We start from the raw sequence: 18,290 nt of genomic DNA, 5'->3' as shown, positions 1-18,290 counted from the left end.
CAGAAGCCCTGAAGCAGCGGAATACTTACACCGTGAAACATGTTGGCATTTTTTGTACCTATATCACTTATACAACATTGATGTCACTGTATGTATAATGTTCTAAGGGCCCTCTCCTTTCTCTTTGGCTCTAGATACAGTATGGCTATGTGTACGATGCTGCATGTTCAATAAATATATTTTTGTACATTTTAAATTAGATATTTGTGCTGCTATCACATACCCTTTGGAAGATACCATTTAAAGGACCACTCTGTGTGGGGCAAGATTAATTTCTTTGCCCTCTCTTTCTGTTGGGATAAATACATATAGGGCTGGTCTCTCCCAAATTGTCTGACTCACATCTTTATACTATAATGATGTACCATGTGTTAAATTTGGTGTTATCACTCTCACTCTCATACTGTTCACTGGAAGTTCAACATGGCACGTTGTGGCAAAGAACTCTCTGAGTATCTGAAAAAAAGAATTGTTGCTCTACATAATGATGGCCTAGGCTATAAGAAGATTGCCAAGACCCTGAAACTGAGCTGCAGCACGGTGCCCAAGACCATACAGAGATTTAACAGGACAGGTTCCACTCAGAACAGGCCTCGCCATGGTTAGCCAAAATAAGTAGATTGCACACGCTCAGTGCCATATCCAGAGGTTGTCTTTGGGAAATGGATGTATGAGTGCTGCCAGCATTGTTGCAGAGGTTGAAGGGGTGGGGGGTCAGCATGTCAGTGCTCAGACCATACACCACACACTGCATCAAATTGGTCTGCATGGCTGTCGTCCAAGAAGGAAGCCTCTTCTAAAGATGATGCATAAGAAAGCCCGCAAACAGTTTGCTGAATACAAGCAGACTAAGGATATTGATTACTGGAACCATGTCTTGTGGTCTGATGAGACCAAGATAAACGTATTTGGTTCAGATGGTGTCAAGCGTGTGTGGTGGCAACCAGGTTAGGAGTACAAAGACAAGTGTGTCTTGCCTACAGTCAAGCATGGTGGTGGGAGTGTCATGGTCTGGGGCTGCATGAGTCCTGCCAACACGGGGGAGCTACAGTTCATTGAGGGAACTATGAATGCCAACATGTACTGTGACATACTAAAGCAGAGCATGATCCCCTCCCTTCAGAGATTGGGTCGCCGGGGCAGTATTCTAACATGATAACGACCCCAAACACTCCTCCAAGATGACCACTGCCCTGCTAAAGAAGCTGAGGGTAAAGGTGATAGACTGGCTAAGCATGTCTCTAGACCTAAACCCTATTGAGAATCTGTGGGGCATCCTCAAAGGGAAAGCTGGAAGAGCACAAGGTCTCTAACATCCACCAGCTCCGTGATGTTGTCATGGAGGAGTGGAAGAGGACTTCAGTGGCAACCCGTGAAGCTCTGGTGAACTCCATGCCCAAGAGGGTTAAGGCAGTGCTAGAAAATAATGGTGGCCACACAAAATATTGAAACTTGCCAGCAGTTTAGACATAATTGGCTGTGTGGTGAGTTATTTTGAGGGCACAGCACATTTTCACTGTTATACAAGCTGTACACTCACTACTTTACATTGTAGCAAAGTGTAATTTCTGTAGTGTTGTCACATGAAAAGATATAATAAAATATTTACAAAAATGTAAGGGGTGTACTCACTTTTGTGGGATACTGTATATATATATGTATATATATATATATATATATATATATATATATATATATATATTCTACAATTACCTTATATTTTGCTTCGAATTATTACAAATATACAGTACATAGTTACAAATATACATAATTGCAAAAAATCAGCCAGCAGCTGAACATTGGCATGTTCTACATCACTGACTGGGCCTTTTGGCATTCTCATCATCCCTCCTGAACTCCAACTGACCTATGAAAATTGGATGCCAAAAAGAGTCCCTGCGGTTTCTCAACTGAGGGAGAACACCCAGGATGGAGGACTGAGAGGAACAAATTTAGATCTTCACTCAGTATGATTGATATACAGCAGTTTTGACAGTGTCATGTTTCAGGAACTGGGGAATTTTATTAAACAGTTGGGGGTCTGTGAATCTCCTATCAGTCAGAAGATTTGGTGCATTTTTCAACACACATGTGCCTTCTGTATTTGCTTGCTTGGGCACCATACAGCCACACAGCCAACACATGGATTTTGCTCATTTTCAGAGAAAAATTCAGATTATATCATTCGGCCAATTTTACATTCTCAAGTACAACTTTAAAAATGTATCTAAGACTCAAATTTATTGTTATAATTTTTTCTTTCCCCCTGGAGATAATAGGTCTGTCAAACAGGCAGCCCAACAGTCAACTGAAAGAGCTCATATGGCAGGTTTAGCGTTCTCACCCTGCAACAAGAAGAGATGTTACTAACAGGATCTCTAAGGAAGAAACTTTGCTACAGATTTTTTATTTTTTTTTTCAGTTTTGGATATAGTCTGGAAGGTTTATACATTCTGTCAAGTTCTTATTTCTGTTTGCCCCATTGTGAAGTTTTACTTTGGGAGAGTTCCTCTAACTTCTTGTTATGTTTCTGCAACAGGAAGTAAAGGGGTTAACCATTCCCTACTCTATCAAAAAAAGTTTTCCTATAGATACACATTAAACTCACAACACACGTTACAATCTGATTGTACAATCTCCTTAAGATATTTCAACAACCATGTAGTTAAAGGACCTGTCTCATTGAATACAAATAGATTGGATAGATTATGCAGGTTCTCATATAACATAGTTTTAGTAAATTTAAAGTGGTTGTAAACCTTCAATATACCTAGTCAAGGGACTATCCTCCGGTGATACACAGAGATTTATCAAATCTTCCTACATAAGTTGTACATGTTTATCTGCAGTTTTATCTTCTCTACTTCTGTTTAAACTCCAGAATAAACTTTAACTGAGCTGTCAGAAAAAGGGGATGGATAGCTGAAGTTACACGCTGCAGATCTCAGTGTCAAGAGGTCTGAGAGCTGATTGGAAGGCAGAGGCACACCCCCCTTCACAGAGCTCACAGGAACAGAGCTGAGGTTGTCTACTGGAGGTCCCTCCCCTGTGACCTTTTTTTTCTTGGTGTCAGGAAAACTTTTCAAAAATGATTCATGCTGATAGCAGAGGAACAAAGCAGCAGACAGTAAATACACTTTGTGCTCTTAATTGGGACAAGTACACACTATAGAGGGATATGCTTTGTTCACATTTCATGTCTGAGGTTCACAACCACTTTACAGTTGATTTTACAAACTTTTTATAGTCAGATTGTAACATGTATGGTGACCCTTAGCCTAAGTTCACACTGGTCCGTGGAAATCACTGCACGTGATTCACACAAGAATCGCATGCACCGCATTCCCATGCACATCACTTGCAATGTCTGTGTGGTGCGATTTCAGCCATACATTTTGTATGGCTGAAATCCCATTCGCACCAAAATGCTACAGGACCCTCCCCCCCCCCCCCAAACCTGAATCGCAATACATGGGTGTTTACACCAATGCGTTGCAATTCTGGCAATTGAACAGCCTTTTGCGATCTGTTTCGGGGTGTCATTAAGATAGTATTGACACCCGCAGCAGGTCACATGAACTGAACGCCGTGTGATTACTTTGGAGTGCGATGTGGGGAAATGCAGCAAATCTTGTGCGTTTCCCACATCGCATTAGTGTGCACTAGGGCTTAAATAAACTGTATACAGTGAGGTGTAATGCTAAACATGCTGAAAGATTGATTTAGAGCTTGCATACACTAATGAATAGTTCTCTGAAGGCGGGACCTAGACACCATAGAGAGACAAGTGCAGTCTCAAAGGGGTGAACACTTGGGTAACACAGCCACTTAAGGCCCGTACACACGTACCGATCGTCGGCATACAAACGTCGGTGGACGAAGGATCTGCCGATTGTACGCGTGTTAGTATGGTGCCTCCGACAGATGTCTGCGCACAATCCGCGGACAAAAGTCTTTCGTGCAAACATGAAAATATTTGTATGCCGACACCAGAACGGACGATTGTTCGCCTGTCAGTACACAATTCGGCCGACAGACCGCAGATTTGCAAGACTGGGCATGCTCAGAAAATAGAAAACACAGGGAAAGTTAACCATTACATGACATCACTTCTGCAGTCGGCGGACAAAATTCTTGTGCTGTCCTTGTGCTGTCTTTGCACTTTTCAGCAGACACCGACATCCCGGGGAGAAAAGAGGAACATTTGTAAGCCGACCATCGGTACGTGTGTACGGGGCTTTAGTGTAGCAGAAGTGGACAGAAGTGTGAAAAAAAAATACGATTTTACAGGGTCTAACTTTTTGACTGGAGTTCCTCTTTAATGCAATGAGTGTTCATTAAGTTCCTCCAACTCACCCTTTTTGTGTTTTTCGCAGGTCCTCTATTATTTTGACATAGTTTTTACCATCATTTTCACCATAGAGATAGCCCTGAAGGTAACCCAGCCAGGGACCATCTCTCTATCCTCGTCATCTGTTCTTTCCAAAGCTAACACACACGCGGCTCCCTTACTTTTCCACACATCCACTAACCACCTTCCCCTCTGTCTTTCAGATTCTAGGGAACGCCGACTATGTGTTCACTAGCATTTTCACTTTAGAAATCATCCTAAAGGTAAAAATTATGTCTGCCGGTTCACTGCAAAAGGAGACTTGCACTGAGAGAAATTATGGCAGCCACCATCACCAGCCACCTTCTGGAAATGCTAATTGCCAGGCTGTAGCTGAGAATATTCTGGAGAGCAAGCATGCAGCTACAGAAGCCACAACACCTGCATTTTTGTTTAGAGTTAAGACTTCCAAAGTACTGAATTAAAATAATTAACACGACAGCCAGGCAGCTAGCATTCTCAGAAGGGGAAGTCAGCAGCCTCCTTATTACTCTCAGCACAAATTTATTTTTAAAGCAACAATTGCACAGATCTTAAAGCACAGCTCTGAGTCACAAATATAAGTTTGTGCTAAATTGTCAGAGAATATTAAAACACTATACAGTATTAAAAAAGTTAGCTGCATGAATAAAGAAAAAGGCAAAAAAAAAAATAAAATAAAGGGAAGTCGATATTGCTGTTAGTTGAATTTACAAATTTACATTTAAAGAAGTTGTGAATCCCCCGACAAAAAAAAAAAACCTGTAAGGCGAAGGCATTTTAGCTCATTATGAAATACTAATCCCTTCCAGTGGCGCCCGCTTACCGCTGAGACAACTGAGATCTTCCCCAGTGTTTCTTCTGGGTGTGCTATGAGTGTCCGCCTGTTTGCGGCACAAGCTCTGAAGGTCTCAGTAACCTGGACCTTCAGAGCCCATGCGCCAATGACATCATCGGCTGCATGCACTCTGAATATCTCCTAAACTCCTAATCTCCAAATTTAGGAGATTCTCACAGTGCCTACAGGTAAGCCTTTTTATAGGCTTACCTGCAGGTACGGGTGGTTTAACAAAGTTTATATCCACTTTCAAGTTGTGGGTAGGGGGCTTCTAAAAAGTGTATATAAACCCTAACAATATACTTCTCTTATTTTCTGCCTTTTGGACTGTTAAATATAACATTGCAAGTCTTTTGTTATATCTGTTCAATAAGTGCAAAAATACCTTTTGATCCTACCAGAAATGTTGTGCTTTCTTCCTCTGCTGCATTCTTCTCAGTTACATTGTTCCCAGCTTTCTCTGAGGACTGCGGAACACCTTCCCACTATCAGCGCTGGTGCTACCAGTAAGGCGACCTAGGCAGGCGCCTAGGGCGCAATTTAGCAGGGGGTGCCGGCGAAGCCTGACGCGAGGTTAGTGACTTACCGTAAATCACTGAAGGGGTTTTAACCAGTGGTGCCTGGCCCGTCCATTAGGGGCGCAGTGGCGCCAGCCCCCCCCCCCCCCCCCCCGCCGATCCATGCATCCGGCCCCCTAATCTACATGCAAGCTGCTGGATGCAGGGATTCCAATAAGGGTTTTTTTTTTTTTTTAAGCACATGATTAGAGCCAGAGGCCCTAAAAAGGGCAGGCTTGGGGTGCAGAGCATTGGGCCCTGAGCCCACCCAGTTGTGTGACAATAGCGAATGAATATTCGCTATTGCCACACTGATTCTTCTGCCGGCCAATAAGGAAGTGGATCCTGAGACCTGTTTCCCAATTGGCCAAAGTAGAAGGCATCCTATTGGCGGAGGAGGAGGGAGGAGACAGCCGCCAAGATGGGACATGAAGGAGACTGAGGGGGAAGCCGTCGCCATCCGAAGGAACAAGGTAAGTGAGCTGGCGCCCGGGGGGGGGGGGGATATGGTGTGGACTGGACTCTGGAGTGACGGGGGGGTCCGTGGCCAGGTCGTCTGTCGCCCCCCCCCTCCCCGACCGATGGAGCACCAGCCGCCACTGGTTTTAACCCCTCCAGCAACTTGGGATGGGGGGTGGGAGAGCATATGAGGGGGGGGCGCAATTTTTATTTTGCCTAGCGCTGCAAAAATCCTTGCACCGGCCATGTCCACTGTGGTATGAAGATGTGGGGAGAGGAAGGTGTTCTATAGTCCTGACCTTGGATAACAATGCTGCTCCTACATAGATACAGTACTGTGAGTGAGTGTGTCACCCCAAGAAAAGCTTGTTACTGGCAGAACCACCAGGTTAAAATAAAATAAAAAAAAAGCCTGAAAAAAAGAAAACAAATGCAGCCACCACATCTAAGGTCTAGTAAGCTGCAATATTTAGTATTTTTGTTCTTGGGTTTAAATGCACTGTAAGAAGCCTTCCTAGCCCTGACACTATCGAGCTGTGCTCAGCAAAACAGCCCAATACACTTTCATGGAGCTGAATTTCAGCTATGAGGGTTCAACTATGTAGCGGGCAGGGGGATTAGAGAAGATGCTACTATATGGACCGTGCGCAGGTAGACCCTCCGAAAAGAGATCTGTTCATATATTACACCAGTGGTGGTCAGCTTATTCAACTTACTTGGTATAGGTGGCTTTAAGTGCAGCCCCCTAATAATACCAAAAACGCCGCACATGCTATAGAAAGCAGCCAGAGACTGCAGACATTACAATAAGAGTTGGTTTGAGTAAATACTAAAAACACCAAAGGGGCAGCACAATAAATGTGAAAGGGCCACATACGGCCTTTCAGCCACAGGTTGGGCACCAGGGTATTAGATGTTAAATTATCAGATTGGAGACTCCCTAAACTGGATTTGTGGTAGCTGTGGCACGAGAGAGCAAAGAAATAAAGAGCCACTGAGTAAATCAACTCACTATGATCAGTCATGGTACCTTTTATTTCATGACATATTTGAAGATGTGATCTGCGTAATATACTGAGGTGTCCTTTTATGAAACTGAGATGACCAGTGATCCTGCTGATCACAGCTCATTTCCGATCATTCTCAGTTTATGAAACAGAAATGATCGCAGGAGAACATGTTCTCCGCTGATCATCTCTTCACACGGGAATCTGCCATTGACAGACACAGAAACAGCCAGGCTATGAAGCTGCGATCCCCGCACTTCACTGGCGATCTGGGTCAGAATTCACATTCCCGGGTTCACCAGCCTGGAGCTTGTGAAGTGGGGAGTGAAGACAGAATCGGGGGAGAACTGAGGGGGAAAAAGGAAGATTATGGACTTCCTTCCTCCTCGTTCAGACCCCCCAACACAGTAATCATGTCCCCCTGCCATATTTATGTATATATATATACATGTATATATATACACACATACATGTAGATGTATATTTAATGTGTATATATATATACAATGTATGTGTGTGTGTATTCAGTGTATATATATATATATTTATGTAAGGGGACTATTATTTATTAACCTCATGTACTCAGCAGTGATAATTTATCACTGCTTGTTAAAGCGCGCCAGGGATTTTCATACTACTGTAATCTCGCTTTGTCTCACGAGATTACAGACGCCCCATTGACTTCTACACAGATCTCCGAGAAAACCGTTCTCCTCTGATCACCCTGGGCGAACTGAAGTTCTCCCATTCATAAAATGGGTGCCAGATGTGATCATTTTCCCCGGAGAACTGTAGAGAAGCCAACAGAGAAAAAAATTCACCCGTTCATAAAATACACCTGAATATAATCTCACCAATGATAGAACGGAGAAGGGGTAGAGCCCTTGTTGGTTCTTTACTGCTGTCTTTGTCCCCAGTTACATCCTATATCTTAGGATACAGGGTGTCACCTGGAAAGTAAGTGAGCAGAAACTCTTTAGCAGTGACACAGACAGCAATACCAAATTATTTCAAAGCAGAACTAAAGTGGAACTTTATCCATAACACCTTGATAAAAAATAATGTTCTCAAAGATCATTCATTCCACATTAACCACTTAAGCCCCGGAGGATTTGGCTGCTAAACGACCAGAGGGTATTTTGCGATTCGGCACTGCGTGACTTTAACGGACAATTGCGCGGTCGTGCGACGCTGTACCTAAACGAATTTTGCGTCCTTTTTTTCCCACAAACAGAGCTTTCTTTTGGCGGTATTTGATCACCTGTGCGATTTTTTGATCACGCGCTATAAACAAAAAAAGAGCGTAAATTTTGCAAAAATAGCAATATTTTTCCCTTTTTTTATATGAAATTCCCCCCAAAAAAAATGTAAAAATCAAAATTTTTTAATATTTTCGGCCAATTTGTTTTATGCTACCTATGTTTGGTAAAAAAAATCGCAAAAAGCGTATTTTGATTGGTTTGCGCAAAAGTTATTGCGTTTACTAACAAAGGGAAAGATTTTTGTCATTTTTGTTGTTTTTTTTTTTAACGCGTAATGGCGGCGATCTGCGATTTTTTTTGCGGTACTGCGACATTGCGGCGGAAAGATCGGACCCTTGACTGACATTTTTGACACTTTTGGGGTTACCAGTGACATTTCTACAGTAATCAGTGCTATATATATGCACTGTTACTGTAAAAATACACTGGTAGTGAAGGGGTTAACTTTATTTGAGAGGGAGGGGCTGTGTGTGTCCCTAGGGGCGTGATTCTAACTGTGATTGGCTGTGGCTTCAACTGTATGCAGAGTGATCAATGGATCTACATAGTAGATCCATGTGATCAGCTCTCATACAGAGAGGAGAATGACAGGCAGCTTGTTTACACAAGCTGCCTGACTTTCTCCCTCTCCCCCGCCGATCGCAGAGTGGCCGGCGGCGATCGGGTCCGCCGGTCACACGCGCGGGGGGGTCCGTGACCACGCGGGAGCGGGAGCGCGCCTCCGGCGGCGCGCGCTCGCTCCCTAAACCCTCACAGGCGAGCGACGTAGACCTACGTCACTTTGCCTGTGAGGGGCTGACCGCCGCCGTAGATAGTCGTGCGGCGGTCGGCAAGTGGTTAATAATTATGCTACCAAAATTAATGTGTGCTGTAATTGCTCCTGTTTCAACCTGCTGTAGGCTGCCATTTTACTGAAGCCTAGAGCCCCTGAACAGTCATGGGCAATCATTAAATCATAAAGCAGAACTAAACCCATCAATTTAATGTTTTCAAAAAACAGTTACATTCCTGGAATGCCAGGATTGCTAACTGTCACATTTCCTTGTATCCTTAACCAAACTGTCAAACCATCAAATGCAGATTTGCAGATCAAACAGAAGCAGCCTCTTAGCTGTAAAGAATTGGAGGGTCTAACTCCACTTTAAGGCTGTCAGTAGATCGGCCTCTACAAACTCAGCAGTGCCTAAAAATGGAGAGCAACTGCCCGGATAGCAAGCATATGTGCTTTAAGTTTGAAAATGACTTGCTAAGCTATTGCTAGACTTGCCAGGCTTCACAAGTTTGTTGCACAATTGCAGCAAGTCCACATTGCATGGTTCAGTTATGTTGTGCAATAGTCATCCCACCACAGGGGTCACTGAGGCTTAATTTTCATGCTGTAGGCTTGCAGAACTCTTACTTTAGCCTCACCACTGCAACTTTGCTCTTGCTAGAGACTTGCCATGCAAATTTGCTACAAATTGGAGAAGTTTCAACTAGAACTTGTGCTTCAAGTGCTCTGAAAGTGTACAACTTGCCAGTGAAAATGGGCAGCAAGTTAACAGACTTACAATTCAATGCTGCCACAAATTTGTGGTAAGTTATCCTTGCTATCTGGGTGAGCATGTGCAAAGCAGGGTGAGACAGTGTACCACTGGATTTTAAACAGTATAGGCACTAATTTATTGTTTTACAAAGCTATAACTGCAAAAGGGGCCAGTCTAAAGTGATCTAGCAGAACCTAATTTTCTGACTAAAGTTCCACTGTAACTATTTCCCAAAAAAGTTACGTTTAAACTAGAACTTTAGTCAGAAAATGAAATCCTGCAAGATCACTTCAGGCTGGCCCATTTTGCATTATAGCTAAGTAAAACATTAACAATAAGTGCCTATACTGTTTAAAATCCAGTAATACACTGTCTCAGACTGCTCTGTACATGCTCAGTTGCTTTCTATTTTTAAGGCACTTTTAGGCACTGCTGAATTTGTAAAGGCAGATCTGCTGACAGCCTTAACACAGAATTAAACCCTCTTATCCTTTACAGCCAATGAAGCTGCGTCTGTTTGATCTGCAACTGCCATGGTGCTGCACATGTGATCTGTTATGACATCAGCCCGATTGATGGTTTGATAGTTTGGTTGAGGACACAACCAAATGTGACAATTAGCAATCCCGGCATTCCAGTGTATCTGTTTTCTTAAACCGAAGGGTTTAGTTCTGCTTTATGCTTTACTGCTGTTCAGGGGCTCTAGGCTTTAGCAAAAAGGCAGCCTCTAGCAAGAAGAAACAGGAGCAATACTGGAGGCATTTTACAGCACACACTAATTTTAGTAGCATAATTATTATTGTGGAATGTATGTTCCTTGCTAAAGAACATTATTTTTTATCAAGTTGTTATGGGTAAAGTTCTGCTTTACTGCATGCCATAAGTGATACTTGTCAAAAACAGAAATACAGACAGCAAAAATAATCTTTATGGGGGTTCTGATTCTCCTCTATTCCATTTGATTTAAAAGGAATCATTCCTGTGTATAATTATGTACATAGAGGAATCCTTCTTTACTCAATATACTTGCGCTGCTTCCAATTTAGTAATGCAGCACAGTGACTGTGCTTTATTGTTCCTGTCACCTCAGTGTACACCAGCTCAGATCCATGCTGGTTTCTTGCATTGAATACAATGGCTAGGTGACCTATTCTGTAATTGTTTTTTTCCAGTAGTCATTTAACAACATGCAGACACTAGAGGGTGCATTTACAGATCTGAAGATGCAGAGAAGGAGCTTTTAAGTATTCTTAAACCACGTAGGAGAGCTTATCAGGGAGGCATATCTGCATGTTCTCTTCTGCATGTTCTGTCCATGCTGTGTCTCTTATGATGTGACCTCACAGTGTCTACGTTGTGTCTAACTGGTGCCTCGTGTTTCAGATGACAGCTTACGGTGCATTCTTGCACAAGGGCTCCTTCTGCAGGAATTACTTCAATATCTTGGACCTGCTGGTGGTCAGCGTTTCGCTCATCTCCTTTGGCATACAGTGAGTATTCACCTGGAGGTGACACCTCCTTTGATCTTCTGTTCAGTCGCTCACTCTTCCTCGTCCTGCCTAGGTCTAGCGCCATCAACGTGGTGAAGATTTTGAGGGTCCTCAGAGTTTTGCGACCACTCAGAGCCATCAACAGAGCCAAAGGGCTCAAGGTAAGCAATGGGGACTTCCGCGACTTTTTACAGCAGATGGACCAGTGTAGGACAAACAATTTAAAAAGATCATTGTTTTATTAGCGTATCTAAAACCAAGACTTTTTTTATTTTGGGTGGATTCGAACCTCTGTCAAATTTTTTTTGCTGTTGTGTCTACAGTAGAGATGAGCTTGGGCATGTTTGGATGCTCTTCCGAGCCTATGTAGACGAGCCTACCAGAAAGTGGTCATCTGTAATGGCCCAGTTATCTGTACCCATGGCATTCCCTGCCCTGCATCTGCACTTAGACATGCCACTTGTATAGGTGCGACTGCAGGATGGGGAATGCCCTCAACGCAGATGATTGACCCATTACAGGTGACTGCTTCCTGGCAGGCTCAGCAGTTGAATTTTGGAACACACACTACGCATAAACACAAGCACACAAATACTACACATACACATAAGCACACACTTACACACAATCACTCACACTACACATACTAGCACACACTCTACACAAACACACTCACTACATAAACACACCCGCACACAAGCACATGCACTACACATACCGTGTTTCCCCGAAAATAAGACTGGGTCTTAAATTAATTTTGGCTACTAAAAACACACTAGGGCCTATTTTTAAGGGATCTCTTATTTATTTATGGTATGTACAAGGACGATCTTAAAGTGGTTGTAACCCTAAAAAAAAAATATATATATATATATATATCCTGATCCTTTAACCACTTAAGCCCCGGAAGATTTTACCCCCTTCCTGACCAGGGCCTATTTTGCGATTCGGCACTGCGTGATTTTAACGGACAATTGCGCGGTCGTGCGACGCTATACCCAAATGAAATTGACGTCCTTTTTTTCCCACAAACAGAGCTTTCTTTTTGTGGTATTTGATCACCTGTGCGATTTTTTGATCATGCGCTATAAACAAAAAAATAGCGACAATTTTGCAAAAATAACAATATTTTTCACATTTTTTTATATGAAATTCCCCCAAAAAAAATTTAAAAATCTAAATTTTTTTACATTTTAGGCCAATTTGTTTTCTGCTACATATGTTTGGTAACAAAAATAGCAAAAAGCGTATTTTGATTGGTTTGCGCAAAAGTTATTGCGTTTACTAACTAAGGGAAAGATTTTTGTCATTTTTATTGGTTTTTTTTTTAACGAGTAATGGCGGCGATCTGCGATTTTTTTTGCGGTACTGCAACATTACGGCGGACAGATCGGACCCTTGACTGACATTTTTGACACTTTTGGGGGTACCAGTGACATTACTACAGTAATCAGTGCTATACATATGCACTGTTACTGTAAAAATGACACTGGGAGGGAAGGGGTTAACTTTATTGGAGAGGGAGGGGTTAAGTGTGTCCCTAGGGGCGTGCTTCTAACTGTGATTGGATGTGGCTGTGTGTGTAACAGCAGAGATCAACGGTCCTACATAGCAGGACCGTATGATCTGTGCTGTTAAACAGGGGAGAAAGACAGGCGGCTTTGTTTACATTAGCCGCCTGCCTTTCTCCCGCTGTATCCGACGATCGCGAGTGACCGGCGGACATCGGGTCCGCCGGTCACACGCGCGGGCTGCTTAAGGAACGGCTGCGCGCGCTCGCCCCCTATTTGCTCACAGGCTAGTGACGTTGCCTGTGAGGGGCTGACCGCCACCGTATATAGTCGTGCGGCGGTCGGCAAGTGGTTAAAGCATGATAGACAGCACATTGCTTGTGCTGTGTCATTTACGCCTCTCTATGTTTTAAAAAAAATTGAATAAAGCAATAAAATATTTTTTTAAAGGTTTTTGTGTCCCCTGTCTTCTCTTCTCCTCTCCCCCCGTCAGCTCAGGAGTCAGCATTAGGACATTCTGTAATCCCAAAAATAAACATTGAATAAAGTCATTGTAAAATTATGTAATCTGTTTTGTAAAAAGATTATATAATATATCCAGCGAGTCTCCATTTGTAAGCTGCGCTGTAAATAAGGTATGTTCCACAATAAAGGTACAAAAGGAGACACACTGCACATTATATAATCTTTTTACTTAACGGATTACATGTTTTTACAAGGATTTTAACTAGGGCTTATTTTCGGGGTAGGGCTTATATTGCAGCTATCCCCAAAAATTAGGGATGCACCGAAATGAAATTCTTGGCCGAAGCCGAATAATAATGAAATTCTTGGCTGAAGGCCGAAGGCCGAATACCGAACGCGGTGTTTCGCATTTTTTCCATTTATTTTGCCAATTTTTTGTCCTCTCTCTTGTCCTCTCGTGTCTCTCTCTCTCGTCCTCTCGTGTCTCTCTCTCTTGTCCTCTCACTCTCTCTCTTGTCCTCTCGTGTCTCTCTCTCTCGTCCTCTCGTGTCTCTCTCTCTTGTCCTCTCACTCTCTCTCTTGTCCTCTCATGTCTCTCTCTCTCTCTCTTGTCCTCTCACTCTCTCTCTCTTGTCCTCTCATGCCTCTCTCTCTCTCTCTCTCTTGTCCTCTCATGTCTCTCTCTCTTGTCCTCTCACTCTCTCTCTCTTGTCCTCTCATGTCTCTCTCTCTCTCTCTCTCTTGTCCTCTCACTCTCTCTCTCTTGTCCTCTCATGTCTCTCTCTCTCTTGTCCTCTCACTCTCTCTCTCTTGTCCTCTCATGTCTTTCTCTCTCTCTCTTGTCCTCTCACTCTCTCTCTCTTGTCCTCTCACTCTCTCTCTCTTGTCCTCTCATGTCTCTCTCTCTCTCTTGTCCTCTCATGTCTCTCTCTCTCTCTTGTCCTCTCTCTCTCTCTCTCTCTCTCTTGTCCTCTCATGTCTCTCTCTCTCTCCTGTCCTCTCATGTCTCTCTCTCTCTTGTCCTCTCTCTTGTCCTCTCTCTCTTGTCCTCTCATGTCTCTCTCTTGTCCTCTCTCTCTCTCTCTTGTCCTCTCATGTCTCTCTCTCTCTTGTCCTCTCTCTCTCTCTCTCTCTTGCCCTCTCATGTCTCTCTCTCTCTCTCTCTTGTCCTCTCTCTCTCTCTTGTCCTCTCTCTCTCTCTTGTCCTCTCATGTCTCTCTCTCTCTTGTCCTCTCATGTCTCTCTCTCTCTCTTGTCCTCTCTCTCTCTCTCTCTTGTCCTCTCATGTCTCTCTCTCTCTCTTGTCCTCTCTCTCTCTCTTGTCCTCTCGTATCTCTCTCTCTTGTCCTCTCGTGTCTCTGTCCTCTCATGTCTCTCCTTACCTCCCTCCCTCCCATCTGCAGAGTCGATGTTTCCTCTATGGCTCCTATGCCCTGTCACAGGCGGAGGCGGAGTACATTTGGTATCACTCCGCCTGTGACAGAAGCCGGCGCTAAGCGGCTATACAGGAAGCATCCGCTCTGCTTCCTGTAGTGCCTCCGGCTATGTTTACAGTGATGCTCGGGGATGGCGGGTCGCCGGTCGGGGACCCGCAATCTGGGCTTACCGACCCACCATCCGCGTCATTAAAAATGTCATTGTTCGGCACAAATTTATTCGGCCTTTATACTTTACTTAGCCGAATAATTTCGGTTGCCGAACATTCGGTGCATCCCTACCAAAAATCATGCTAGGTCTTATTTTCAGAGTAGGGCTTATTTTCAAAGAAACAGAGTACACACAAAGCAAAAATAGCCTGATGGGGGTTTTACCCCTCCCTATTCTATCTAATGAAAAGTTTTACTTTAAATAGGGATCCCTGTAATTTTCTGTCTCTCATTTTGGAGAGATTTCCTTGCTTTCTGTTGTGTTTCCAGAACAAGAAGTGAAGGTGATTACCCTCAAGGGAATACAGGCAGCAAACAAAAAGTCACAAAGATTGTAACCAATCTGTACTGTATTCAAAAAAAGAAAAAAATGGTCTTTGCATGCACTTTAAAAGAGCTTTGTTCTATCACAAGAAAGGTTCACAGTGAAAGTTCCACCTGTGTTAGGATTATGGGAATTATATCATGAATAAATACATACAAATAATACATTGAGATAACACTCAAACAAATAAAAAACAGGGCTTTAAAATTAATCAAGCTAGAGATTGCTTTTGGCTGGACCAGAAAATGACCGTTGTCCTCTGAGAGGGTATCTGCTGCTCCAGAGTTTTCAATGAAAAAACATACACTTTCAGCTAGTAAAGTGTCTTTGCACTGTACTCTTATTATCAGTTGGTGATCGTACACAGGAACAATTTCATTGGTTAGTTTCACCAATTTTTAATCATAAAAGTGTAATGCAAAAGCCTACTGGAGACAGTTAAATATTCTTCTTTTAGCTTTGTTGGTAAAGTGTGATATTCTGGGATGTATAAAGTGTCTGTTTCTTGGATAAACATTTAACACTTTATTTTTGTGTCTGTGCTCAGCATGTGGTCCAGTGCGTCTTCGTCGCCATTCGCACCATAGGAAACATTGTCATCGTCACCACTCTACTCCAGTTTATGTTTGCCTGCATTGGAGTACAGCTGTTCAAGGTAAGGTCAGAACACACACACACAAGCAGGCACAAATACACACAAAGCCAAATCACACACACAAACTACACATATATAGAAGCACAAACAAATATACACCTGCACACATTACATATACACACAAGCACATACACACTACACATATACACACACATACTTAAGCATGTAAACAAACTACATATACACACAAGTGCACACTATACACACACACTACACACTCACACAACCACACACATACCTGCACACACATACACATACACACACACACACACTACACATACACAAACAGCCACACATACATACATACATATACACACACACACTACACATGCACAAACAAATACACATACACACACCACACATGCACATACACATGTGTGTTGGATTGTGCTTTTTGTAGTTAGATCATTTTTCTTCTTTTGTTTCCTCAGGGTAAGTTGTACAGCTGCACAGACAGCTCGAAGATTACAGAAGCCGAGTGCAGGTACGTGCGTTGTGTAACAATAGGTTTTATGATATTACAAATCCACATCTGCTGATCTCAATGAGTATACAGAAGGGGTTGATTTACTGTTAATGTTTTACCACAGCCCTGAAGAGACACTGTTCTGAAGGAATATATACAAGGCAACCTTAACGTTAAACAACCTTAAACTTTTTAAAGCAAAAAAAAGTCATACTTGAGAGCAGACATCGCAAAGTGCCTTTGCTTACCTTAGTCAAAGGTCTTTCTTGTGCACCTGATAGACCTGATAGTGATACATCTGTTGTTGCTGCATACATTTTTTATATACATTTATATTGTGTTCTACAGGGGAAAGTTCATCACCTACAAAGATGGCGATGTGTCACACCCGATGATTCAGGATCGGAGCTGGGAAAACAGCAAGTTCGACTTTGATAATGTCCTGGCAGCAATGATGGCACTTTTCACCGTCTCCACCTTTGAAGGCTGGCCGGAGTGAGTCCTTGGGATGAGGAGAGCCGCATGGATTTGGGGATGGAGCTTTCAGGAACAACTTTCGCTTAAAGGGAATGTGTCATGAAGCTTGGTCCCTGTGTGTGAAGCTTCAGATGAAAGCTAACTTTCTCTGACTCCTTTACCACCCAGTGCTTCTGTAGTGAAGCTGAATATGAACTGGTGCACTTTCACCTGACTTCTCTCACAGGTCTTCTGCTCTGAGTGAGATTTCCTTTTAAAGCCCTTCTTCAGCTAATTCCTTTTTTATTTGTATTTTTCAAAGAATTAGAGCCACTGTTAGGTTTTTATTGCCTTTTTTGTCCCAGATAGAGAGGTTTCCCTTTACTTCCTGCTCCGGTGACACCCTGTGTGACAAGATGTGACACTGTGTCAACAAGTGATCTGATATTATCCAGTAGTGACACAAATGAAACTATTAGCAATTTACGTGGGTTAGATCATCTGCCATATTCTGATTGCTGCTTGTTTTCCCGTCAGGTACATTGCCCTTACTTACTACAGTATGTCACAAAAGTGAGTACACCCCTCACATTTTTGTAAATATTTTATTATCGCTTTTCATGTGACAACACTGAAGAAATTACACTTTGCTACAATGTAAAGTAGTGAGTGTACAGCTTGTATAACAGTGTAAATATGCTGTCCCCCCTCAAAATAACTCAACACACAGCCATTAATGTCTAAACCACTGGCAACAAAAGTGAGTAGACCCCTAAGTGAAAATGTCCAAATTGGGCCCAATTAGCCATTGTTCCTCCCCACTGTCATGTGACTCATTAGTGTTACAAGGTCTCAGGTGTGAATTGGGAGCAGGTGTGTTAAATTTGGTGTTATCGCTCTCACTCTCTCATACTGGTCACTGGAAGTTCAACATGGCACCTCATGGCAAAGAACTCTCCGAGGATCTGAAAAAAAGAATTGATGCTCTACATAATGATGGCCTAGGCTATAAGAAGATTGCCAAGACCCTGAAACTGAGCTGCAGCACGGTGACCAAGACCATACAGTGGTTTAACAGGACAGGTTCCACTCAGAACAGGCCTCGCCATGGTCGACCAAAGAGGTTGAGTGTACGTGCTCAGCGTCGTATCCAGAGGTTGTCTTTGGGAAATAGACGTAGGAGAGGTTGAAGGGGTGGGGGATCAGCCTGTCAGTGCTCAGACCATACGCCGCACACTGCATTAAATTGGTCTGCATA

General features: G+C 43.0%; 1 protein-coding gene across 7 annotated transcripts in view; it reads left to right on the top strand.

Moving 5' to 3' along the window:
• CACNA1C (calcium voltage-gated channel subunit alpha1 C) overlaps positions 1 to 18,290 on the top strand; it is an 800,624-nt gene that overhangs the window by 507,820 nt on the left and 274,514 nt on the right. For 5 of the 7 annotated variants that reach the window (XM_082255705.1, XM_082255709.1, XM_082255707.1 and 2 more), the window contains exons 21-26: positions 4,555 to 4,614; positions 11,402 to 11,508; positions 11,582 to 11,669; positions 16,003 to 16,110; positions 16,542 to 16,594; positions 16,925 to 17,071. In XM_082255705.1, coding sequence (XP_082111831.1) covers positions 4,555 to 4,614; positions 11,402 to 11,508; positions 11,582 to 11,669; positions 16,003 to 16,110; positions 16,542 to 16,594; positions 16,925 to 17,071 — 563 coding nt within the window. Of the gene's footprint in view, positions 1 to 4,376; positions 4,437 to 4,554; positions 4,615 to 11,401; positions 11,509 to 11,581; positions 11,670 to 16,002; positions 16,111 to 16,541; positions 16,595 to 16,924; positions 17,072 to 18,290 lie in introns of all 7 variants that reach the window. The other 2 variants (XM_082255711.1, XM_082255708.1) reach the window with 2 other exon arrangements.

Source organism: Pelophylax lessonae, assembly GCF_965119305.1.
Source record: "Pelophylax lessonae genome assembly, chromosome: 4".
Taxonomy (NCBI): Eukaryota; Metazoa; Chordata; class Amphibia; order Anura; family Ranidae; genus Pelophylax; species Pelophylax lessonae.
This window is presented reverse-complemented; position numbering and strand designations above follow the sequence as displayed.